Raw genomic sequence first — 27,127 nt, 5'->3', positions numbered from 1 at the left:
CTTTGTATTGATGATTCGTTTCCTTTTTTTTTTGTCCGGCGGTACCTTACACTCGAAGGGCCAGGCTTGATCTCAATGGAGAGGGGTGGCACCGTTTGTTTTAAAGACAAAGATGTAACATCATGAGCTGAGTGGGGATGCAGTTTAACTAGGGTTGTTAAAAGTTGGTTACTTTCGGTCAGGAAGTCTTTCACCTTCTCTAACTCCATCGTCAGCATAAGTAGCCAGCCCGATAGGGGAGGCCCCAATCCAAACAGATCAACTTGGTCTATTCGGCAGTAAGGGTCGACAGGAGTATTAGATTTGCACTTGTTTAGGGCCTTTTCAGAGGGAAGATTCACCGGTGATGATTTATCCAGAATGGATTCTTCCTCGGATGAGGAAAGACAGGGTACAACTACATTAGACAGGGGGACATCTGTCAGCGCTTTAGGTGCACCCTGAAGCTCTTCACGTAGGGCAAGCTTTGAAGTTGTAAAGCGTCCTGTCTCTTTAAGCCCACCATTCTCCGCCAGCTCGATTTCATCAGGTAAGCTTAAGGCAGTAGATTCCTCCCTATTTCATTGTATGTTCTCCTTACATGAGAAAGACCAATCGTGGGGGGAGAGATGGTCATAAGTGGGAACTCCCTCAGGACACTTCTGCATACGAGTAGTGAAGAAGTGTGTGATTTTTAGCTGACCCTCGGAGGTCTTGTAAGAATTAGTCCGCATTTGGGGAGGAGGGGTTATAGCCATCTTTCCCTTCCTTTCCATTCTCTTCCCCTTAAGGGGGAGACTTTCAAAAAGAGTTCCTAGAGCTTTCCGTGCATTCCTCGTCAACACCATTGATACCCTATTATATCGGGGAGGCCTAGGTTAACTGCGTTAAAACATCCACGATGATCCGTTAGGGGCTTGGGCGTCTCAAGGAAATTTACTCAAGTTCAATACTTTTAAAAAGAATGGAAAGAATGGAATTCCAGAGAACGCTCTCCATCCGCTTCTTCAAAGGGGCTGTTAATTACACCGCTACCGGCAGCTTCTTTGCCTAGAGATATATTCGGCACTATAAGGAAGGGAAGTCGCCCCCACTAATAGTCCTGCGGGATACAGCAGTCAAGAAATATACTCTAAAAACCTAATCAGGGAGGATAGTGAGCGAGAGACTCACCCGACGCCCTTTCGCAGCTCACCTTATTCTTTGTCTGGTTCCTCTCCCTTGACCTTACCGCCATGGGTGACCCTGCTAGGAGTACAACTCCCGATGACATCGCTCACAGGGTTCATTGGAACACGCAAGCCCACTCACCACTGCAAGGTGATGATCCAGCAAGGCAGAGTGTGATTCTGTGTTTAAAGATATGTATACTTTATGGGACAGCCAGTGTGGTGTAGTGGTTAAGGTGCTGGACTACGACCTGGGAGACCAGGGTTCGAATCCCCATACAGCCATGAAGCTCACTGGGTGACCTTGAGCCAGTCACTGCCTCTCAGCCTCAGAGGAAGGCAATGGTAAAACCACCTCTGAATACCACTTACCATGAAAACCCTATTCATAGGGTTGCCTTAAGTCGGAATCGACTTGAAGGCAGTCCATTTTTTTCATACTTTATGGACAGTTTAAGGAATTTTCAAGGGTAATTTTGACTATATGCAATTTTTGTCTTATGCGCTGACTTTAGAACCTAACCCCAGCGTAAGATGCGACTCCACTGTACTTGGATTTCTGCAATGAGCAGGGAGTTGGACTTAGTGGCCTTATAGGTCCCTTCCAACTCTACTATTCTATTCTATGATTCTATGGCCCACAGTCACCTTGACAGCTGAGTGAGTACATGCTCTATCACGAAGCCACAGACCTTCTCCTAAGGAAGAAATCTTAAACACTGTGCTGTTCAGGATTCCTTGTTATGTGGTCTGATATTATTAAGAGTTGGTGTGTTTCCTCCCAAGACAAGATTACTGCTTTTTTATGTAGCCACCTATACCACCTCAATCCTGAAATGCACTTTGGCTTTTGTGTCGTTGGTTCAAACTAGAATTTGGGCCCATTTGATTACAGGCAAGAAAGCCAAGAGCGAGTTGGAACATGTGCATCTCCAACCACTTTATGCTGTGGGATGATTCCTGCTTAGTCTGTGTGCCTTTGATCATTTGACAGTGCATGTGCCACTCTTCAGGCTGGCATCTGTGGTGATCATGATGTGGCTTGGATTATTTCTGGGGATAGCGATAGGAAGCTGATTCATATGTTGATGACAGCCCCAAGATACTAAATCTTATGAGATGGGTGAAGTTGCCTCTTGGACTGGTTGATCAGGAACCTGTTGTCTTTGAAGCAGGTAAGAATGACCTATATGTCCTGTTGGACTTTCATGAAAGATGGAGACCACACCTGAGGATGTTGTCCATGTACAGGGAAATATATATTCTCTGAAGTCTGAGGTGTATCACCATAATGACCATGAATTTGGTGATGGTGTGGGGGGTCGAAATCAGCCCAAAGGGAAGTGGTGTGTTTTGAAAATGTTGCTCATTGATAGCAAACAAGAAAAACCGTGGTGTTCTGGAAGGAATGGGATGTGGAGGTAGGCTTCCATGAGGTCTACAGAAACTAGGAAATTGTGCTGGTGGAAAACATTATGTATAGTAGCCAGAGACTCCATCCTGATTTCTGGTACCTGAGAAATTTGTTGAGATAATTCAGGTCCAATATGGCATGCCAACTCCCATCTTTCTTTGGACTCACAAAGATCAAGTAAATGCCCAAGCACTTCTTAGAGGCTTCTATAGCTAATGGTTTATGATTCTTTGCTTCTCTGGGAAGCAGGAGATCCGGGATAGCTGAACTCAGTCCTGGGATGCAAGGTCTATAACTGTAACTGTGTTTGATGGTTTAAAGAGTCCACTGCTCCAGTTTTGAGGCTTCTTCCTTTGGGATAGGGCTGGCATCAAAAGTGTTTTTGCATTCCTCCTCTGGTCTGGGCAGTCCCAGACTTGGAAGAGGAAAAGTTCTGGTGTTTGTTGGGGAATCTTTGTCTGTTCCAGGAAGATCTGAAGGAAAATCTTCAGGGATAAAAGGAATGCAATGTTTGCTTTGGTTGTTGTTACATCTGGGTGCTGAGGGCATAGCCTTATGCTCGTCCTTGCTTTCCACCAAGTTGTCTTAAAGTGCCTCCTCATCAAAAAGTCTGAAACCCTTTTTCTGGTTATTTCTGGATGCAGCATTTACACTCCAGTGTTTTAATCAAAAGGAGGGCCTAGACAAATTTGCTATAATGTTAGAATATTGCACTGAAATGTCTGCTAAAAAGCTGATACCTTAGAAACCTTTGAGTAAATAGCTGGCTGGGGGCTGCCATTAAATCCTCCAAATGCAGTAAGGAGGTTTGTTTAAAAATGGAGATAAAGGACACTGCTCAGAGGTCAAAGGCAAAAGCTTGCTTTAATGCTGGGACCAAGCATCCTTCTCCAGAATCTTAGTTTTTTGGCACAATGGTACAAGACAGTAGTATGGCTACTGGTGCATCTACAAAAGGTACTTTTAGGTCCCCAATAAGCTTGTTGCTCTAAGGAATAAAATTTCTGGGCATCACTGTTGAGATTGTTTTTTGGTTTTGTTTCACTGTGCAGAGACGTAGCCCATTCTGCCTTGATGTTACTAAAAGGAGCCAGAAAGGGTAATGCCCTCTGAGAGGATTTAAACTCAAACATTGAAGTTCCCCAAAGATGCTGTAGGAGCAGGACGTTGTTCAGTTGAACACAAACTTAGAAAAGACACTGCCTTAGACAGCAAGGGTAGAAAATCATAATGTGAATCTGAAGTTTTGAAATGGCAATTTTGGAGCCTTCTGATAGTTCCTCTTCCTCAAGGTCTGAGAGGAGGATGAGATCATCGAATCATAGAATAGTTGAGTTGGAAAGGGCCTACAAGGCTATCAAGTCCAACTCCCTGCCCAATGCAGGAATACAAATCAAAGCATTCCTGACATACGGCTGTCCAGCTGCCCCTTGAATGCCTCCAGTGTCGGAGAGCCCATGACCTCTCTAGGTAATTGGTTCCATTGTCGTATGGCTCTAACAGTTAGGAAGTTTTTCCTGATGTCCAGTCGAAATCTGGCTTCCTATAACTTGAGCCCATTATTCCGTGTCCTGCACTCTGGGATGATCGAGAAGAGAAGGCCCTCCTCTATGTGACAACCTTTCATGTACTTGAAGAGTGCTATCATATCTCCCTTCAGTCTTCTCTTCTCCAGGCTAAACATGTCCAGTTCTTTCAGTCTCTCCTCATAGGGCTTGGTTTCCAGTCCCCTCATCATCTTTGTTGCCCTCCTCTGAACCCGTTCCAGTTTGCCTGCATCCTTCTTGAAGTGCGGAGACCAGAATTGGATGCAGTACTCAAGATGAGGCCTAACCAGCGCTGAATAAAAGGGAACTAGTACTTCACACAATTTGGAAACTATACTAGATTCACAGCCTCGTCTGTGGACCTCATACCTGTTCTCGTGGAGTAGTGTGCGCATGTTTGTGTGTGTGAAGAAGACAGGTCACAAAAAGCCTCTACCTAATCCCAACAGATTTGCTGATCCAGTTGCTTCAACATTTTCCTCAGAAGTTTCCTCAACAGATGGAGGGCTATAAGGGCTAGGACTGTGTACTTGCTCCCTCTGGTGTCTGCCCTTTTGAGTGGTTTCAATTTAGCTTGGAGACAATGGTACCACTTTTTCTAAATATGGAGGGATTGGGCAGGAGCCATAAACATTGGTTACAGACTGAGAGGTACAGCCTCTGTCATCTTAAGTGAAAGGGAGTTTGGCCAGGTGACTAACAGATCCCTGACCACAGCTATTACTGGGATTAAAAGGTCCACCTCTGTGCACTCTGAACACTGATCTGTTTTCTGAGCTTAGAAGGTGCCTGCAGAAGCTTTGTTCAGTTTGGACTGAAGTAACAGAGGGGTTCTTGACCACCCTGATGCATTTTACCTTATTTGCAAGCTTTGGAAACAAGCATTTCCATGAGGCAGCCATCTAGAAGAAAATGATGAACATGAACAGAAAAAAAGAAAAAATAGATTTTCTTTAAGAAAAACAATAAATGCAGGAGAACAAGGGGCAGATGAAAGATGAAGGGGAAAAATTAGAGGCTGCGTGAAGAAGAGAAGGAGCAAAAATACAGGTCTGAGCTTTAGCAGAGATATGCTGGAGGACAGGAAACTTGTTTCTCCTCTGAGGGAAGACAGGAAGCCAACTGAAGGGGAGCCAGCAGGGGGAGAGGTCCATAGAAAAAATTAAAGTCACATGTTTCCTGCCTTGTGAGCAAGGAAGAGAAGTTATAACTCACTTGGATGCCTCCCAACCAAACAGAAGAACATGCAACTCCATAAATAAGCACTATTAAATGACAAAGACCAATAATGGTAACATTAAAATTTCATTTTGAACCAGACTAAGACTGCAATTCTATACCCACTTACATGGGAGCAAGCCCCACTAAATTCAAAAGGGATTTATTTTTTAATAGAAATGTAGAAGATTGTGCTGTAAATTTAAATTTTTAAACTTAAAGTAGATGGTTACTGAAACCTTACTCTTTCCTTGTGGGGACACACACACACACACAATGCCCAAGGCCTATTTAAATATGTGAGAAGTTCTTAAGTGCATGTCTCCCATCCATTTCAATGTGGTCCAACCTCAACAAGTGCCTTTATAAAGATGTGCAATTTGCAATAGATGCTTTTTAAAAAAGCAAAACAATAAACTGCAGTTACACTTTTAACCACCTGAGCGAATATGTCTCAAACAGACATGTCAGTTGCCAATACCTTGCATCAAGGACATAGTTTCTCAAACATCACCAGAGGAGGTTGCACTTTGCTACCTATCCAACAGTAAGCTACACTAAATTGTATGGAATACAATACATGAATTTTATTTTTAATAAAATTTAAAATACTTTAATTTTAAAGTTACGGGTTTTACTTTCATTAGCACTTATGCCATGAACTTAAAATCTTGCAGCCAGAAAGGCTAAAGGACACTTGGAATCTCATTTTTGTACAACCTATTGCTGTGAACACAATCTGCACAAGGGTTTGCTCAGGAATTAATTGTGTCATTTATTACCAACAAGCAGTGGGTTGTATCCAAATTACTGACTATTGTGGTCTATTAATTTCAATGTGTCTATTCTGAGTAGAACTTAGTTGGATGCAATCCAGTATTTTGAGGATTCTGTGGTAAAATGGGCTACATGCAATAATTACAAAGTATATGTGCTTGCCTCATTTTAGGAATACAGAGAGTATGAACAAGCAGCTATTCTTTCAGGCGCTAGGAGAGAGAGACATGGGCCTGCCTGGCTCCTCCACTGGTTCTACTAAAAGACTAGCAAACCACTCTGTAACTATGAACTAATTACCTCAGCCAGCTTCCCCATCTCCCACCCAATCCCTTTTCCTTTTGTGTCATGTCTTCTGGATTGCAAGGCTGAAGGTACGAACTGTCTTATCACTGATAATTGTAAATTGGTTTAGGAGCCTGTTTCAGTTAAAGAGGGAGACAAAAATGCTTTAAATAAATGTAATTAAGTACTACAATGCACAAGGATTAATGCTTCTTTTAAGAATATATTTTCCCTTCCAATAGATTTATTTACTGGCAAGAGTTTGTCAAAACACGAACAGCTAAATCTACTTAAGCAGAGCTGCCAGGGACTCCCTCTCCCTGCCCATTCCATCTAGTCTCCCTTCGACATTCCATTATGATTCAATCATTTCCCCTCTTTGTACAAAGTTTAAACTGAACAGTTTAGGTATGCCAACTGGCCTGCTCAAGTGCAGTATTTAGGCCACTTCTCCTTTTGGATGCTGCCAAAAGTATACAGGCCACTTACAAGGGATATAAGATACATACACCTTCACCAAAAGTGTCTGGAAAATGGGGGAGGGGCAGCATACATTACCTAGAGATTTCCCCTCCTTTAAGGTTACAAGACTAGCTAGTTACAACACTGAAATAATGATTCAGCAACAGTCATGACCACTGGAAACATATGTTAAGCGGGTGCACTGTACAACGTTCACTAACAAAAACCACCCTGGGGTTGAAAAAATTGTATGTAAATTTAGTTAAGCCAGTCAGAATGCCCCTGCATATGACTACTTATGCATGTCCAGGACAGATGACAAAGCACAACATGTGATACAAGCAACTGCAACTATGCAACAAAAACAAACTGACACCTGTCTTTTTGACTCACTACAGGAATGCCTATAGGCAGGCTGATGTGACAGGCACACAAACTAAAGAACTGAAGATGTAGCTAACAATGCCAATCCTACAAGAGCATTCAGCCAAGCTTACATTCTTAAAAACGCATCAGTTAAAGCACTTGCAGGCCAATAGAGGAGAAAGTGTTCTTTAAGATACCTAGGTCCCAAGATGTTTGTGGATTTAAAACTAAATAACAGCACTCTAAATTGGACTTAGAAGAGAACATGTAGCAAGTGATACTCTTTTAAAACTGCTGAGATGTTATTTGAACAAGCTGTCCCAATTAAAATCTTAATAGCTGTATTCTGCACTAATTATTGCTTCCAGGCATTCTTCAAATCTGGTACCTTGCTATTTCAAGGGGAATGCAACTCTACCCAGAACTGGCTGAATTCACCCCCCAAACCAGAAAATCATCTACCTGCAGCACCTCTGTCCTTGTTGGGACTAAGGCTCCATCTCCACTGTACATTTGAAAGTATCATACCACTTTAAACAGTCATGATTTCCTCAAAGAATCCTGGGAACTTTAGTTTGTAAAGGGTGCTGAGAGTTATTACAAGAACCCTATTCCCATCACAGTGCTACAGTTCTCAGAGTGGTTTAACAGCCAATCCCTCTTCCCAGGGAATTCAGGGGATTGTAGCTTTGTATGGGAAATAGGGATCTCTTAACAACTCTCAGCACCCTTAAATTACAATTCCCAGGATTCTTGGAGGGAGCCATGACTGTTTAAAAGTGCATGATACTGCTTTAAACGTACAGTGCAGATGGGGCCTGAGCTTCAATTTATTAGGCCTCATCCAGCCTATTACGAATTCTAGACACCAGTTCAGCACTTCCACTACCGCACCGTGACAAGGAGAAATAGAATTGAGTGTCATCAGCATACTGAAAGCACTTTACTCCAAATTCCCATTGACTCCCCCCCTCCAATGGCTTCATGTAGATATCAAAAAGACAAGAAAGAGGGGATCCCGCAGGACACTATGCAGAAGTTGCCCATCACAACCATCTGGAACCAATTCTGTAAAACATATCACCATGCCTCCAAATGACAAAGGCAGCCATAGTACCACCCAGAAACTCCCCAAGGGTATTCACAAATCCATTGGATTACATAGGCCTCCAGAGATAGGTCATGTTTCTGAATCCCCATCTTTTAAAAGCATCCAAAACAGGGACTCATGGACTCACAGCAAGATCAAATGCGCCTCATCTCTCAAGAGGCAATGTCCATGAGTTCTACTTCAGATATTAGAAGCAATGGGTTTATTTATTATTTGATTTACATCCCACACTTCCATCCAGTAGGAGCCCAGGGTGGCAAACAAAAGCACTAAAAACACTTTAACACATCAGAAAAACACCCTTTAAAATATATTAAAACATAACATCTTTAAAAACATTTTTAAAAAGCTTTAAAAGCATCTTTAAACAAAGCTTTAAAAACCTATTTTTTAAACAAAATTTACAAACATATTAAAAAGTAATTCCAACAGACGCAAACTGGGATAAGGTCTCAACTTAAAGGGCTTGCTGAAAGAGGAAGGTCTTCAGCAGGCACCGAAAAGATAACAGAGATGCATGCCTGTCTAATATTTGAGAGGGAATTCCAAAGGGTAGATGCCACCACACTAAATGTATTGGCGGCATTGTATTGGCCAATTGATTGGATCCAATGCTAGTCTTCCTCAGAGTTGCTGCTGTTGTTATGTGCCTTCAAGTCGATTATGACTTATGGCGACCCTATGAATCAGCAGCTTCCAATAGCATGTCTTGAGCCACCTTGTTCAGATCTTGTACGTTCACGTCTGTGGCTTCCTTTATGGAATCAATCTATCTCAAGTTTGGCCTTCCTCTTTTTCTACTCCCTACGGTTTTCCCCAGCATTATGGTCTTTTCTAGTGAATCATGTCTTCTCATTATGTGTCCAAAGTATAACCTCAGTGTCATCATTTTAGTTTCTAGTGATAGTTCTGGTTTAATGTGTTCTAACACCCAATTATTTGTCTTTTTCGCAGTCCATGGCATGCGTAAAGCTCTCCTCCAACACCACATTTCAAATGAGTTGATTTTTCTTTATCCAATTTTTCACTGTCAAACTTTCACATCCATACATAGAGATCAGGAATACCATGGTCTGAATGATCCTTACTTTGGTGTTCAGTGATACATTTTTGCATTTGATAACCTTTTCTAGTTCTCTCATAGCTGCCCTCCCCAGTCCTAGCCTTCTTCTGATCTCTTGACCATTGTCTCCATTTTGGTTAATGACTGTGCCAAGGTATTGATAATCCTTGACAAGTTCAATGTTGTTGTCAACTTTAAAATTACATAACTCTTCTGTTGTCATTACTTTAGTCTTCTTGACGTTCAGCTGTAGTCCTGCTTTTGTGCTTTCCTCCATCAGCATTCATTTCAAATCATTACTGGTTTCTGCTAGTGATTTGTTTCTTCCAAGTATTTTAAGAGCAGGTTTTACCTCATTTCACAGTCTAAAATTATTGGTTCTTCTTCCATGAATTAATCTGTTATCCTTGCATCTCTTTTATAGAGTTCTTCAGTGTATTGCTTCCATCTTCCTTTTTTCATCATCCCTACCCTTGGTTTAAATTTCCCTTTAATTTCTCTAATCTTTTGGAATAGGGCTCTTATTCTACCTTTTTTGTTGTCCTCTTCTATTTCTATACAGAAACTATTGTAATAGTTCTCTTTGTCCCTACGCACTAGTCGCTGTATTGTTGCATTTAGGGTTCTAACCGTGTTTGTATCTCCTTTTGCTTTCCTTCTCTCTTTAACCTTTTTAAGAGTTTCTTCAGACATCCATTGTGGTCTTTCTCTCTTTATAACTAGAGGTATTGTCTGTTTGTATTCTTCCCTGATAATGTCTCTGACTTCACTCCATAGTTCTTCTGGTTCTGTATCAACTAAGTTTAAAGCCTCAAATCTGTTCCTTATTTGGTCTTTATATTATTTGGGGATATTATTTAAATCGTATTTTGGCATTATGATTGTTTTGTTGTTCTTTAGCTTTACTCTGATTTTTTATATGACCAGTTCATGATCTGTACTGTAGTCTGCTCCTGGTCCTGTTTTCACAGAAAGTATGGAACTTCTCCATCTTCTGCTACCAATTATATAATCAATTTGATCCCTACATTGACCATTTCATGATGTCCATGTGTACAGTCATCTTTTCGGTTGCTCAAAAAAGGTGTTTGCAAGAAACAAATTATTGGCTTCACAGAATTCAGTAAGTTTTCTCCTGCTTCATTTCTATCTCCTAAGCCTCATTTCCCCACAATTCCTAGTTTTTCTCTGTTCCCTACTTCTGCATTCCAGTCTCCCATGATTATCAGCACATCTTGTTTTGGTGTGTGATCAATTTCTTCCTGTACTTCTGCATAAAATCTCTGCAAATCCTCTTCTATGTTTGCCGTTGGAGCGCAGACTTGGATGATGGTTATGTTGTTTCCCGTTAGATCTCATTGGTATCACTCGCTCAGACCTTGCGTTATAGCTCCAAATTGCTTTTGCTACATCACTTCTCACTATTAAAGCAACCCCGTTTCCTCTTGATTTCTCATTTCCTGCATAAAATATTTTGTAGTTGCCCGACTGAAAATTTCCTATTCCCATCCATTTTAATTCACTCACACCAAGTATTGTTATGTTGATGCGTTCCATTTCTTGGTTGACAATTTCTAACTTTCCCTGGTTCATGCTTCTCACATTCCATGTTCCTATTGTGTGCGTCATACAACTCCGGACTCTCCTTTTGCGTCTGTGTGCATCAGCCTCTGGGCTTCCTTTCAGCTTTGACCCAGCTACCTCATTAGTCACAGAGCTACTCATACTTGTCCTTTGTTCTTCCCCAGTAGCTCGGTGAGTGCCTTCTGATATGGGGGTCTCATCTTCCAGCACTCTCTTATGTTGCATGCTGGATACTCTGTTCATAGGGTTTTCACGGTAAGAGGTACTCAGAGGTGGTTTACCATTGCCTTTGGATGCATCTTAGTCTGGTGTCTCAGCTTTGACCATTCCGCCTTGAGTGCCCCTGCTAGGAGTCTACCCTCTTAGTCTATACTCCTGACAGCATTGCTCTCAGCTTCTCTGACAATCTCAAACGCGCTCACAATGTTAAAATGTGCACCCTAGAGGGCTTACTCAGATCTTACTTTGAGTAGATACCTTGAAATTAATGAACATGACTGAAGGCCCATTAATATCAATAGGTCTACTTCAAGTAAAACTTAGTTGGATACAACCTATTATATTAGAAAATACTATATGCTGATGTTTCTAACGTCACTGCTCCTTTGAATGCCTAAACTCTCCACTAAGTGAATAGACTATGTAATACCTTAGCTACATTTAGCCATACTCACTAACCACTGCACAGTTCGTCACAGCTTGTTGTTGTTATGTGCCTTCAAGTCGATTATGGTTTATGGCGACCCTATGAATCAGTGACCTCCAAAAGCATCTGTCATGAACCACCAACAGATTTTTATACCATCCTTCAACAAAAGCTTTCCAATCAGAACACAAGAATTAACAATGGTTTGTGAACTGTCACTGTGCTTATTTTATGCACATTTAAACTGTAATTTAATTCTCACAGACCATATTTTATTTCTCTCTGACCGCACTGTTTACATTTCTCATCTATATCCATATCCATATGTATATGTACTTGCCATCTGAAAATCACTCTTTGTTCAACTGATTACGTGAACTCTATTTCTCAAAGATTATGCACAATATACTGTATTTTTAGTGTCTTAAGATTCCACAAGACATGGTTTGAAATGGTTAAATATGTAATGTGAGGAATTTTTCTTGGCCTGTTATGTAAGATATTGAGATATGCCATATAGATTTATTTTTTGTTTTAAGCAATATAAAGGTGTTGCTCCCATTTAAAATATCAGATAGACTAGGGGTTGCCAACCTAGCACCTGCAGGTGCCATGGTATCCATGAAGGCCTTCTTTGGTCTCCCAGGAAGGGATCCCAGACTCTGAGCTTTCATTTTTAAAAAGGTACGCCTCTAGTCCTCCCAGAAAGAAAGTTATAAAGCAAAATGTGCAGGTACCCTTCCAAGCGATTCCTGTAAAATGAGCCAGGCTGGCTGCTCCTGCCTGTCAGTGTTTTGAGCCAATGAGTGAGGTCAGAACTGTGACTGCTAATTGAGTTGGTTAGAACAGTAGCATCCCCAGGATCCTAAAGAGCAGCTGTTTCCCTGAACTTTTCCTCCTTCTGTCTTATTTTCTAGCTGTCTTTGGAATCTCTGTAGTTTGCCCTTCCTTTTTATCTAAGCAAACAGGATGCATCTTTCCTGTGGCAGGTTCATCTGACACCACGTACTCCCTAGAAGTTATTTTCTGCAAATACTACCAAACAGTAAGTGTGGGTGGATATTAAAGAATCCCCAACCCCCAAATGCAAGATGTGAAAACTGTGCAAAGATTTGTCTTCTGTTGTGCAGGAGCAGCTGCCCAGGCACTCATTAAGAATTTACTGTACAGTTAACTTACAGTTCATTGGTATGCATGTCTACTTCAGAAGCCACTTTGTGTTTAATGGGGCTTACTCCCTGGTAAATGGATACAGAATGGCAGCCTTAGCTTTGGTTTAAGATTGGGAAAAACAGGATTCTTGACCCTTTAACACCTGTACCTCAACAATCAGGGCCAACAGGACATAGCTGAACTCCCACGGTAAACATGAGATTGTCCAGGATCATGAGGAAGAGAAGCAGTAATTACTGTATTCTCTCTAATTTTATAATATTACATGCCCGTGGTAGCCATTTTGTGATTAGTGACCTCAGCACACTCCCCACATTCAAAATGTGCCTCCTGGTCCAAAAAGTATGGCAACCCTTGAGGCAGACAGCAAGTCAGATGCAGATATGTGGGTAATTAATACCTCTTCTACCAATACCTCTTCTATTCTGACTGAAACATTGAAGCAGCACAAAACAGGAATGGGGCCCTCCAGATTTTGCTGGACTACTACTGTGATCATCCTTGTCCACGTATAGGATCGTCCCTGCCCACTGATGGGAGTCCAACATCTGGAGGGCCACAGGTTCCCCATCTCTGAGTTAAACCTTCTCTACAGATCACGCAGATACTGGGCCATTTAAGGAGATGGACAAAAAGTAATAAATGGGATCAATGTTAACTCACCTCAATGTCCTGTAGGCTGAACTCCTTTTGATCTTTAAAGTTTGCTGCTCCAGCACTCAGTTCCATGAGCATTTTTGCGATTTCTGGTTTTATTGCTGCTGTGAGTCGACTTGCTGCTTCCATGACATGTTCCTGCACGTCTTTCAATTGCATAGCTGCCTTAGAATAGTGCGAGTTCCGAAATACACTGCTGAAAAGATCTGTAAGGAAAGCACTCGCACGACAAAATACATTGAGTGCATCCAGATATTTGGAGATTCCCTGCTGGATGTCTGCAATTGGAGTAGCATGGTTGCAGCCGCCAGCAGCAGCCGAGGAAACCAGAGACGATGCTGTGACTGGAGATGTTAAAGGTGCGCTCAGAGTCTTGCCTAGTTCTGGCACTTGATACTGCTGGTGTTGCTGCACCTTTTGCTTGGACCCGCCAAGCAAGAAGCGCCGTTTATAGTCCATTTTACTTTCTTGTGCACTGCAGCAATACATAAGGAAGTACTTGACCAAAGATTTCTTGAATTAACAACCCCTTTTCTTGAGTTGCTCCCTCGGAAAAATGCCTATGTGTAGCAGTAGTAGAGTATGCACATAATTTTCATAGGAGGCATTTCAAAAATAAAAAGGTAGATAATTTGTATCAGCAGTGAGAAAGGCAGGTTTGCTGTCTTTGTACTATTCAGTGTTCAAATGCAGCACTGCTGCTATTACAAATTATAATAAAAAGCGAGCTATGATAGTTTTTTAAAAAAATATTATTTCCTGCTTAGCATTCTACAGTGAGCACTCAAGATACCATTTCAAAGCTATCTGCTGCAGTTTTCCCATTAATGCATTTTTGATACCTGAAGTTCACATTAATTTACACTGAAAGACTTTTTTTAAAGTAATACAGTTATAAACTTCTTCAGTTAGTATTAGGAGAGGATGACAAAAATCACTGCTCAACAGTGATTGTTAACATAGAGCAGGTATTTCTTTGAAGAACCACTGAGCCTTCAGGTCAGCAGATCAAATATCATCTTAGTTTGACAGAGCCTGTCAGTCAAATCCGTTTTGAGTTTCCCATCTTAAGACTGAAAAAAAATGCAAATTGGTTTCCTAGAGACTTTGCAAGTACACATCATTCAGAAAAAGTGTTTTGTTTTTATTGCAAGCCTTTCCACCTTTTCTTCTTGAGCTGAGGTAGTTTCCTTTTAACATTAACAAGTGGCGCTTTCAGAATATGCTTCTCTTGATTGTAGAGTCTGAAGAATGCAGAAACGTATTTAAGGCCTCTAGGTCATTTCCTAGCAGAGAAAAGAAAAACAAAAGATTATACCTAAGTGTGCTGTTTTGTTTAAATTTTAAGTCCCAACTCTTTGGCAATAATTCTTCAGTAGTAAACTACTATCAACATATAAAACATGAAAAAAAGAGTTGCAACATTATAATTATCCATGTTTTCATTGAGTCTTTCTCACTTACAACCCAATCAATAGTTCACTTATTTGACAGTTCACCTACTTAAAATATATTTAGGAAGACTGAAAGCAATGAGATTTCGTTAGTGGATGTTAAAACATATAGCTGTATATTATGCTGGTAAGTACTAAACTGCCTAACTAAATGACTAGGATTAGATTAAAGATGCAAGCAAGGGTGAAGACACCAATGAAGACTAATATTTGGCCATTCCATGATCCACCAACATGCTTTAAAGACAGTTTAAACAGCCATACACTAACAAAATATGTTGGTCCTGCAGTTCATTTAAAGAAACAGGAGATAAAGGAAGACTAAATTATTCAAAGTGTGGCAAAAGATATGTTCCTCTCTGCTTCTACTAGAGCTTTTTTTTTTAAAGGGGACTTCATCAATGAAATATGAAGACAGCTAAAAGCCTACAGAAAAAGCTTTTTTGTTGGTCATAACATTAACAAAAAATAGTCAAAAGACTTTCTTCTAAAACAAAAAAATGGAAATGGACTGCCTTCAAGTCGATCCCGACTTATGGCAACCCTATGAAGAGGGCTTTCATGGTAAGCGGTATTCAGAGGGGATTTACCATTGCCTCCCTCTGAGGCTAGTCCTCCCCAGCTGGCTAGGGCCTGCTCAACTTGCCACAGCTGCACAAGCCAGCCTCTTCCTTGTCCGCAACTACCAGCTGGGGGGCAACTGGGCTCTTTGGGACTATGAAGCTTGCCCACAGCTGCACAAGTGGCAGGGCACATAACCCCTGAGCCACTCATTGTGGGGGTGATCTTTTGCTGGCTCTTGACACCCAGGAGATACAAGCAGGGATTTGAATTCACAGACCCTGGACTCCCAGCCAGGCTCTCCTGCCCACTGTGCTATACAAAAGGCTGCTATTTTGTGAAGATATTTCTACAGCACCACAGGAATTTGTCATTCCAAATTCTCTATCTTTTAGACCACATCAATAGAAAGGCATCTTAGATCTCTCCTTTGCCATCTATAAAATACCTTGCACCCCAACTTCAATTTAATTTAATAGATGTATACTCTACTTTGAGGAAATTCTCTACAAAGTGGATTACAATATTTCAAAATACAAATCCATTTCATAAAATCTTTTAACATAGTTACTAATGAATATTAAAATAATCAGAATCAGCACAGAATAACAACTTTGTCCTGGCTCCCACCCAAAACATGACAGAGACTTTGATATGGAAGTAAAAAGGAGAACTTTACTGAAGCAAAGTAACCATACAGACTCAGCAACAGGCAGAGTAATAGCAACCCCAAATATTAGGAGACTGGATGGCAAGACCAGCAAGGCTGAAAACAGGAAGCAAAGTTCAAGAGTTCAGAAAGAAAGCAAGACGTTCAAAACTGCACAGGAGCTACAGGATTGTCTCAACAAAGTCTCATGCACAGTTGGAGAGCGGTTGGTTTTGGTTGTTGGTTCTGGGTTTTGGAGGGATGGATTTGTGTTTAGGTGGGTAGTGAGGCAGATTTTAGGACCAAGATATATAAAGAGAAAACTATTATATGTAACCACACGCACGTTGACTGAACTTAATCTTGTTTATTCCTTGTGTTAATAAATAAATAGTTTTGGTTTAACAACACGCCTGATCCTTGGCTGGGATATTACAGACCAGAAGGGTGGGCAGAGCAATACCAAAGCTGGGAACAGTATCAATGGTGGCAGCGGGGAAGGGATAGCGTAACAGCAGCAGGTGTCCAAAGCAACCCAGGGCTGTAATCTTTGAAAGCAGAAAGATACAGGAGGGTTGTGGCCTGTAAGTGCACCCAGACACTACGTAGCAATCTGAGGAGGAGACTAAGGCACAGTCTCAGGGCAGTATGGCGTTACAGAGTGTCAGGTGGTGGGGCCTAGTAGTGGGATCGTGAGAGACCTGTGCTGGGGCCAGTGGGAGAGATCCATTACGAGACCAGACCCTGAGTAGGGGTCTGACAGTAACTACCCCAACCATTCATACCCACATCAAAAGCTTTTAAAGCCTATTTAAAAATATAGGCTTTTTTAAAATGTGAGAGATGGAGCCTGCTGCATCTCTACAGGAATTGTGTCCCATAATGCAGAGGCACACTGAGAAGACTATTACGCATCCTCCCTAGTCTAATGGCCTTTACTGGTGAGCACTGAAGCCGACAAGCCCTGCTAGATCCTAAGGGACGGGCAGAACTATACAGGATTATAATGCCTCAACATTTTTCTGCAATACACACATCATTTTAGAAACAAATGATATAATTTCTCTTATTTTTTTCCAGGCAGTCACATCACTACACATATCCATGTTTTTAGTTCAAAATATTGGTTGTGATTGATCAGTCTACCTGGGGATTTTCATGCCCAGTTAGCCAGCACCATTTACCTTCTGTTTGGCCAATAGGTGAAACAAGATGGCATTTGGAATGCAGCACCATCAATATGTTGCCACCTAACTTCCCTCCACTCTCTGCCTTTCCCCTCAATTTAATCCAATCTACAGTCACTGTGTTTGCTCAGTGTCTAACCTTGTGGGGGACCAAATAAGAGAACAGGAACACCCATCGCCATTAAGGTTTAGCCTCCTCTGGCCAATCAAGGTTCATAGTCCTTTGGTGCACCTATCTGTAATATTATAAGAGAAGTTACACCAGGTAGAATCATCCACATCTGTGCAACTTTTACAGCAAGGTGCCCTCCAGATGTTTTGAACTACACGTCATATTAGTCCCAACCAACATGGCTAATGGGATGGGATGGTGGGAGTTGCATTCCAAAACATCTGGAAAAAAACAGGTTGGGGAAGGCTGTTTTACAAATATAGGCTCCCCGCTCAGATCGGCCTACAGTTCGCAGCTGCTGGACCACCTTTTTCTGGCTCTTCTATAACATGCTTCATTTCTTCAACTGAAGCTTTGCCCATCATTTTACCTTTGTCCAGGCCAAGTCTCTGGAAGGGTCTCCCTTGCCCACCTACTTCTTTCCTACCATGAAGGAGGAAAACCCTCTGTCCCCAAAGTCTTATTACAGGATTTGCCTAAGCCTCACTGCCCTCTTGGTCACTCCCTTCTTCATTTGTTCCTCCACTAACTACCACTTCCCCATATCCCTGCTTTACTGTGCAGTGTCTTTAATCTTGTTTCTTTTAGCTCTCCTTTTCCAGCCAGCCTGCTATCTATCTCCAGCCCACTTCCTACCAACAGCACATGCTGTATTGACCCTGGCCCTGGCCAAGATTTTCCACAACAATGCTTTATCTGCCTGTCTCCTCTGTCCTCATTTTCCTCCCACACACAACCTAGCCTTCCCACAGGTACTCATCTCCCAGTATACATAAGCCGGCTGGCTGAGGTGGCCTGGGAGACCCAGGCCCTGCAGGAGAAAGAAAGCATCGCCCCAAGGGAAGGAGAGGCTGCTGCTGCTGTGCTGCTGCTGCTGCTGTGCTGCTGCTACTGTGGGACCACCATCTCCACCACCCTTCCCTGAGGGACTTCTGCCTGGCAGGACCAGGCCCCAGGTACACAGCCAGCCAGGACTGATTCTTACCACCTGTCCCTCTTTGGAGGGATACATAAGCCGGCTGGCTGAGGTGGCCTGGGAGACCCAGGCCCTGCAGGAGAAAGAAAGCATCGCCCCAAGGGAAGGAGAGGCTGCTGCTCTTGCTGCTCCTTTCTTTTTCTTTTTTCTTTTTTCTTTTTTACTTTTTTGTTGGTGTGTTGATGCAATTTGAGATGAATGGGTGCCTGATTATATGAATGTATGTCTGAGTGAGTGTGTATGTTTATATGCTGTATATATGGCTGTATATATAGCTGTTTTTATACGTTTAATTGTTGTATATTTTAGTTGTATTATGTGCTTCGGAGAGAGTTTTATCCATCAGGCGGGGAGACTTGAGGGGGCCCCAATTGCCGTAGTGACGGGCAAAGGAAGGTATGGCGCTGTGAGAAGGACGTGCCAGGTAAGGGGAACGCGGTCCAGACATGTTGTGGCTGTGCCTTGTTCCAGTCCTTCCCACACCCGCAAGGTCGTTGGTAGTCCTATCAGCCAACTCTCAGATCTCCAGTTGCTGTTATTAAATGCCAGATCGGTATATAATAAAACCTCCCTCGTCCACGATTTGATTGTGGATGAGGCAGCCGATCTGGCATGTATAACCGAGACCTGGGTGGGTGAGCAGGGAGGAGTTGGTCTCTCTCAGCTCTGCCCACCGGGGTACTTGGTTCAGCATCATGGTAGATCTGAGGGTCGGGGAGGTGGGGTTGCTGTCATCTATAAGAGTTCCATCTCACTCACCAAGCACCATGTTCATTCAGTTACTGGCCTGGAGTGTTTGCACCTTGTGTTGGGCCAGAGGGACAGGCTGGGAATCCTTTTGGTGTACCGCCCACCTTGCTGCCCAATGGCTTCCCTAACTGAGCTGGCGGAAGTGGTCTCGGATATATTGTTGAGGTCCCCCAGACTAATAGTACTGGGGGATTTCAACATTCATGCCGAGACCACTTTGTCTGGCGCGGCTCAGGACTTCATGGCTTCCATGACGGCCATGGGGCTGTCTCAATATGTTAGTGGTCCAACACATGCATCGGGGCACACTCTAGACCTTGTTTTTGCTACTGAGCATGGGGAAAGTGATCTGGATGTGGGGAGTTTTACAACACTCCCTTTGTCATGGACAGACCACTGCTTGCTGAAGTTTAGACTTTCAGTAACCTCTTCCCTCTGCAAGGGTGGGGGACTTATTAAAATGGTCCGCCCCCGGAGACTAATGGATCCTGAAGGTTTTCAAAGGGCTCTGGGGGATTTTCCGGCTGATAGGACTGGCGCTCCTGCTGAAGCCCTGGTTGCTCTGTGGAATACGGAGATGACCCGGGCTGTAAACACGATCGCTCCTGCACGCCCTCTCCTGTGTAGAGCTCATACAGCTCCATGGTATACTCCGGAGCTGAGAGCGATGAAGCAAGATAGGAGGAGGCTTGAGCGGAAATGGAGACGAACTCCCGACGGATACAATTATGCGCTGGTTAGTGTTTCGACTAAGCTCTATGTAGGAGCAGTGAAGGCAGCTAAAAAACATCATTTTGCTGCCACTATTAAATCATCTCTTTGTCGCCCAGCGGAGCTCTTTCGAGTTGTCCGGGGGCTTCTCCATTCAAACCCTCCAGACACGGTGGAATCATCGGAGGCCCGCTGTAATCAGTTTGCCGATCACTTCCAGAATAAGATCTCATGTATCCGCCAGGACCTAGACTCTCAAATTATAGCAGTAGATCCAGCCAACAATGCCGGATGGACTTTCTAACAAGCTCTATCTGCTTAAGCGATACATTTATCTTTTCTTCAAAGAGAGAACGGACTAACAGGCAAGCACCCTTCTTTCTATTATTTTTTTTACTTGGTTTAAATTGTTGCAGCAAAAGGAGATTTGTCAGATTGATCGGCTTTGGACAACTTCTGGGTGAGATATAGCTCTTCTCTGTTATTCACGAAATTAACAGCTTATCTCTGTTTCTGTCGCAAAAAGCTGTCCTGGAAGTGCATTCTAAAGATAATAAACAGAAGAGAGATTTCTATTCCTGATTTCTATTCCGAGGAATATTATATTGTCTGGGACTATTCTCTTTTTGGTCTATTTTATTTTGACGAATCTGCTTCTTCACAACGCCACTAACTGTTTTGATGCTGGGAACTAAATTTGTTTTGCATTCTTGCACAAGAGAGATAAGGCAGGTTGCTCTGTTTATACTGTGATGTCATCAAGCCTGGAATATTAACCCAATTGTTGCTGAAATAAGAAGTGGTTCTTCTTTATTTTTGTTTTGCTTTGTTTTCGTGGTTTTAAAAATGGCAATCAAGAAAGTGGCTGAGAATCTGGAAGTAATTATGTTTCAGAAAATAATGGATGAGATTGAGATAACGAAACAAACCCTGCGACAGGGTAGTAAGGAGCTGAAAATTGAACTGAGCAAAATGACGCAGGAGCTTAAAGAAATAGGGGACCCTGTGAGAGAGGAGAATGAGATCAGAGATGAGAAAAGAAAAAATAAAGGGAAGATACAAGCCCTGGAGATTGGAACAAATGTGGAATTGGAAAAAGATCTGGAGTTTATGGATTTTAGAAATAAAATCTACTGTTTGGAATTTAACGTTATCTCTGAAGAAATTAATGAAGATATTAGAGATAAAGTTATCAATGGCTTGGATAATCTTCTGGACTGGAATGATGTGATGGAGCTTGATATAGAGAAAATCTATGGAATTAACTGCAGCCATGTGACAATGGAAAAACTCTTAAGAGATGAGCCAGTGCATTTTGTAAAAAAGAAGAACACAGATATGACTTTACAACAGTATTTCAGCAACTTATTCAGAATGGATGGCAAGAAAATATTTGGGATAGAGGAAATTCCCATCAGACTCTTATTATATGACTATGGCTACAACAGCAAGATTATTATGGAATACTGATAATGGAAGATTGGACACTGACATTACTGGACTTAACAGGACTATTGAAGATGGAAGATGGAACTAATAGGGATAATGGAATAATGGCTATTGAAATTATTGGACCTAACAGATTCTGATGAGATGGATTAATCGAAATGTTTATTTGGACTATGGTTATGACAATAAGATTATTATAATTATTAACGAGATGGATTAATTGACATGTTTATTTGGAGAAAAATTGATAGATATATTTCTTAAAGAATTGAAACCTCTCTTTGACTTTTTGTGGAAAGAATAAAGTAATGTTTATGAGATTTGATGATTAATTAAGATAACTACTGGAGGAAAGTGATTTTATAATATGATTTAAGAGACAGGATTGTTATATATTGTAGACCTATAACTGATTTGATATGTGACAAATGGGAAGTCAACATTTTATTTTATTTTTTTGTTTAATCATTTTTGTTTTGTTTTGTTTTTTGTCTTTGAATGTTTTATGATTTTGTTTTCTATGTTTTATGAAAATCTGAATAAAAATTATTGTAAAAAAAAAAAAGTTATAGCAGTAGATCCTAGTGAGATGTCCGGAGCACAGTCTTGTCCTGTTTTGTTGGATGAGCTTCAGTTGGTTCAACTCGAGGACGTGGACAAGGTGCTTGGACAGGTACGTGCAACCACTTCGGTACTGGATCCTTGCCCCTCCTGGCTGATAAAAACTAGTAGGAATGGAACATGTAGCTGGGCCAAGGAAGTGATAAATGCCTCTTTACGAGAGGGAGTGGTCCCGGGCTGTCTGAAAGAGGCAGTGGTGAGACCACTCCTGAAAAAGCCTTCCTTGGACCCAGACAATTTTAACAGCTAAAGGCCAGTGGCGAATGTTCCATTCCTGGGCAAGGTCTTGGAACGGGTGGTTGCTGGCCAGCTCCAGGCGCTATTGGATGAAACTGATTATCTAGATCCATTTCAATCGGGTTTTAGGCCCGGTTTTGGCACTGAGACAGCCTTGGTCGCCCTGTACGATGACCTATGTCGGGAAAGAGACAGAGGGAGTGTAACTCTGTTGATTCTCCTTGATCTCTCAGCGGCTTTTGATACCATCGACCATGGTATCCTTCTGGAGAGGCTCGCGGAGTTGGGAGTTGGAGGTACTGCTTGGCAGTGGTTCCGCTCCTACTTGGCGGGTCGTCTCCAGAAGGTAGTGCTTGGGGAACATTGCTCGACACCGCGGGCTCTCCAATATGGGGTCCCGCAGGGTTCAGTTTTGTCCCCCCTGCTTTTTAATATCTACATGAAGCCGTTGGGAGAGGTCATCAGGAGTTTTGGAGTGCGTTGTCATCAGTATGCTGATGACACGCAGCTCTACTTCTCCTTTTCATCTTCTTCAGGTGAGGCTGTCGATTTGCTGAACCGTTGCCTGGCCTCGACAATGGACTGGATGAGAGTTAACAAACTGAAGCTCAATCCAGACAAGACTGAGATGCTGTTGGTGGACGGGTTCTCTGATCGGATGGTGGATATATACCCTGTCCTGGACGGGGTTACACTCCCCCTAAAGGACCGGGTTCATAGTCTGGGAGTCTTTTTAGACTCTTCCCTCTCACTTGAGGCTCAAGTAGCCTCGGTGGTTAGGAATGCGTTTTACCAACTTCGGTTGGTAGCCCAGCTACGTCCCTATTTGAGTAAAGAGGACCTTACATCAGTGGTACATGCTCTGGTAACCTCACGTTTGGATTACTGTAATGCGCTTTACGTAGGGCTACCTTTGAAGACAGTTCGGAAGCTACAACTAGTGCAAAATGCGGCGGCCAGATTGCTGACAAGGACCAAGCGGTCCGAGCATATAACACCTGTTCTGGCCAGCTTGCACTGGTTGCCAATATGTTTCCGGGCTAGATTCAAAGTGTTGGTATTAACCTATAAAGCCTTATACGGTGCGGGACCACGATACCTTGCGGAACGCCTCTTCCGATATGAACCGGCCCGTGCACTACGTTCTGCTACGAAGGCCCTCCTCCGGGTTCCAACTCACAGGGAGGCCCGGAGGGTGATGACAAGATCTAGGGCCTTCTCAGTGGTGGCCCCCGAACTATGGAACAGTCTCCCTGAGGAAGTACGCCTGGCGCCGCCTCTGCTCTCCTTCCGGCGCCAGGTCAAAACCTTCCTATTCTCTGAAGCATTTTAAGTTACACTGATTTAATTTTAAAAATGTTTATTGTGTTGGATTGTTGCTTGTATTTTAGTATTGTTTTGTTATTTATTGTATTTTTATGCTGTTTTATGTTCACCGCCCAGAGAGCTATTGCTAGTCGGGCGGTATATAAATTTAATAAATAAATAAATAAATAAATAAATATACTTGCTGTGCTCCCTTTCCTTCAAACACCTTTTTTCTGGGATCACTTCCCCTTTGCTTCCCTTTCTGCTGCAGAATACTCCCACCAAGCTGTCCAGTTCTGAGCCTTCCACTCACCTTTGCTCATATAGATCCTCCTGCTCCTATGTGAAGGTTTCTCACCATTCTGCACCTCAGAAACTAGGATGCCACAAGCATTCTAAGGCTGCAAAATTCCTTCAGCAAATAGCATATTCATGAACATATCATCTCAGCCAGTCAGTCTACAGACTTCATTGCTACTGTTTGCATGTTAAAAATGGGAGTTTCCCTTTCATGTAATTCTTCAGCCCACATATATGCTAAATATTTCAATGTTCCATATTTACAATAGTTCACATTTTATACCAAGTTGAATTCCTGTTATTATGTTGATGCAAATGGGTTGGTCTATTATTGTACTTTGTGTTCCAAGTGTACATATCTTGGAACAATTTGGGAAAAACAAACAAGAACAAAAATCATGAAAATTTAGAATGTGTCAAACAATGCTTATTAACTGCTGCTTTACTAAACAGCCAAGAAGTTGGGACAGGACTTGCATGCATGTGGGTGAAATCTGTGAGAAATATTTAAAGAGCTATGCCAACATCAAATGCATCATTACAAAATAGAAAGGAAGATATTTACTGTCAAAGATTGCCCCCTGAGGTCCTTTCACCTCAGCAACCCCAAGGGGGTGTCTTTGCTTCTGAGAACAGTCCAAATTTCCTGGGCCACTGCTTCCCAGGCAAACACTCACTTTCCCAGGGTTAGTTTATACCTAATACCAACCCTAGAAGGCAGACTGCCACCATCCCTTTACTAGCCCACACTCTGAGTAAGGGGAACTCAGAGCACTAATTTAAATCCTAGAGTAGATCTGTTGATAAACTCCTTGCTCTGGAGCAGTAACCAAAAGTAATCAACAGTAGTCAGTACAGTGTGGTCAAGGACTGCATTTAGAGCCAAAGCCCCAAGCAATACACACCAATAAGAAAAGGTAGTTTATTTAAAAGAAAAGGTACATATAAAAAAGAGAGTGGCATTACTTTCCTTTAAAGCCAATTACCCTCAACAGGGCTGAGTAAGAGATACATTTGCTGTGAGAGATTTAAACACACAAAGAAAATAAGAAAGCTCATCTATTCTAACTAATACTCACTTGGTAGTCTGATAGCCTGGTTACCAAAGGCTTTTTCTGAAATCCATAGACGAATGGGGATGGATGAAGTGGGGGAACAAGTAACTGAAGGATCACCCTTCGTTTTATAGGGTTTAGCTGGCAACAGGGAGGGGACCAATTTGCCATCCAAACCCCCCTTCCATGATCACCTTCTTTGAAGGTAAGGAGGGCTAGACAGTTCACACCAAGCGGTCCCGGATCTGCAATATCCAAACTCCTGACTTTGATCTCAGGAAGCAGATAAGAGATAACAGATAGGACTCTGCTGCATCTTCTTGACATTAGCAAATTGCGGCTATCTGGCACTAAAATACTTGGGTTTCCCCAGTACAGAGTATCCCAGAGGTCATTCAACAAATCCCCCAGAATTCCCTCTAGTTGAGCCATTTTAGCTGGACCAAACTTCATAGAATCATAGAATAGTAGAGTTGGAAGGGGCCTAAAAGGCTATCAAGTCCAACACCCTGCTCAATGTAGGAATCCAAATCAAAGCATTCCCAACAGATGGCTGTCCAGCTGCCTTTTGAATGCCTCCAGTGTCGGAGAGCCCACGACCTCTCTAGGTAATTGATTCCATTGTCATATGGCTCTAACAGGAAGTTTCTCCTGATGTCCAGTCAAAATCTGGCTTCCTGCAACTTGAGCCCACTATTCCGTGTCCTGCACTCTGGGATGATTGAGAAGAGATCCCGGCCCTCCTCTGTGTGACAACCTTTCATGTACTTGAAGAGTGCATTCATATCTCCCCTCAGTCTTCTCTTCTCCAGGCTAAACATGCCCAGTTCTTTCAGTCTCTCCTCATAGGGCTTGGTTTCCAGTCCCCTGATCATCCTTGTTGCCCTCCTCTGAACCTGTTCCAGTTTGTCTGCATCCTTCTTGAAGTGTGGACACCAGAACTGGATGCAGTATTCAAGATGAGGCCTAACCAGTGCTGAATAGAAGGGAACTAATACTTTATATGATCTGGAAACTATACTTCTGTTAATGCAGCCTAATATAGCATTTGCCTTTTTTGCAGCCATATCACACTGTTGGCTCATATTCAGCTTGTGATCAGCGACAATTCCAAGATCCTTCTCACGTCGTACTGCTGAGCCAAGTATTCCACATCTTATAACAGCATTTGGTTTCTTTTTCCTAAGTGTAGAACTCTGCATTTATCCCTGTTGAATTTCATTCTGTTATCAGCCAAATGCTCCAGCCTATCAAGGCCCCTTTGAATTTTGTTTCTATCTTCCATTGTATTAGCTATGGCCCCCAATTTTGTATCATCTGTAAATTTGATAAGCATTCCCTACACCTCCTCATCCAAGTCGTTAATAAAAATGTTGAAGAGCACTGGGCCCAGGACAGAACCCTGTGGTACCCCACTCGTTACTTCCGCCCAGTTTGAGAAGGAACCATTGATAAGCACTCTTTGAGTACGATTCTAGATCCAACTATGGATCCACCTGATAGTTGTTCCATCCAGCCCACATTTAGCTAGCTTGCTAATCAGAATATCATGGGGCACTTTGTCAAAAGCTTTGCTGAAGTTGAGATATATTATGTCCACAGCATTCCCATAGTCTACAAGGGAGGTTACCCGGTCAAAAAATGAGATAAGATTAGTTTGGCAGGATTTGTTGTTCATAAATCCATGTTGGCTCCTAGTAATCACTGCATTGTTTTCAAGGTGCTTACAGATTGACTGCTTTATAATCCGCTCCAGAGTTCTTCAAGGGATTGATGTTAGGCTGACTGGTCTATAGTTCTCCGGTTCCTCCTTTTTGTCTTTTTTGAACATAGGGACAACATTAGCTCTCCTCCAGTCATCTGGCACTTCACCGGTCCTCCATGATTTCGCAAAGATAATAGAGAGTGGTTCTGAGAGTTGTTCAGCCAGTTCCTTCAATACTCTAGGATGCAGTTTATCGGGCCCTACCGATTTGAACTCGTTCAAAGTGATTAGGTATTCCTGGACCATTTGTCTATCAATCTCAAGCTCCAATCCTGCCCCTTCTACTTCATGTTTCCCGGGAGGGTCACAGATCCTTTTTTGGGAGAAGACTGAGCCAAAGTAGGAATTGAGCACTTCTGCCTTTTCTTTGTCATCTGTTATCATTTTGCCATCCTCATTGAGGAGCTGTGCCACCATTTCTTTTCTCTGTCTTTTACTATGGACATACCTGAAGAAAGCCTTTTTGTTGCTTTCAGCATCT

At 42.3% G+C, this 27,127-nt stretch overlaps 1 protein-coding gene across 3 annotated transcripts in view; it reads right to left on the bottom strand.

Annotated features, from left to right (window-relative positions):
* Positions 1-27,127, bottom strand: part of GARRE1 (granule associated Rac and RHOG effector 1) — a 156,065-nt gene that overhangs the window by 45,879 nt on the left and 83,059 nt on the right. For all 3 annotated transcript variants that reach the window (XM_061594364.1, XM_061594365.1, XM_061594363.1), the window contains one exon: positions 13,458-14,737. In XM_061594364.1, the coding sequence (XP_061450348.1) occupies positions 13,458-13,940 (483 nt within the window). In that variant the 5' untranslated portion in view covers positions 13,941-14,737. The remainder of the gene's footprint in view (positions 1-13,457; positions 14,738-27,127) is intronic.

The sequence above is a fragment of the Rhineura floridana genome, chromosome 13 (genome assembly GCF_030035675.1).
Source record: "Rhineura floridana isolate rRhiFlo1 chromosome 13, rRhiFlo1.hap2, whole genome shotgun sequence".
In the NCBI taxonomy this organism is placed as follows: Eukaryota; Metazoa; Chordata; class Lepidosauria; order Squamata; family Rhineuridae; genus Rhineura; species Rhineura floridana.
This window is presented reverse-complemented; position numbering and strand designations above follow the sequence as displayed.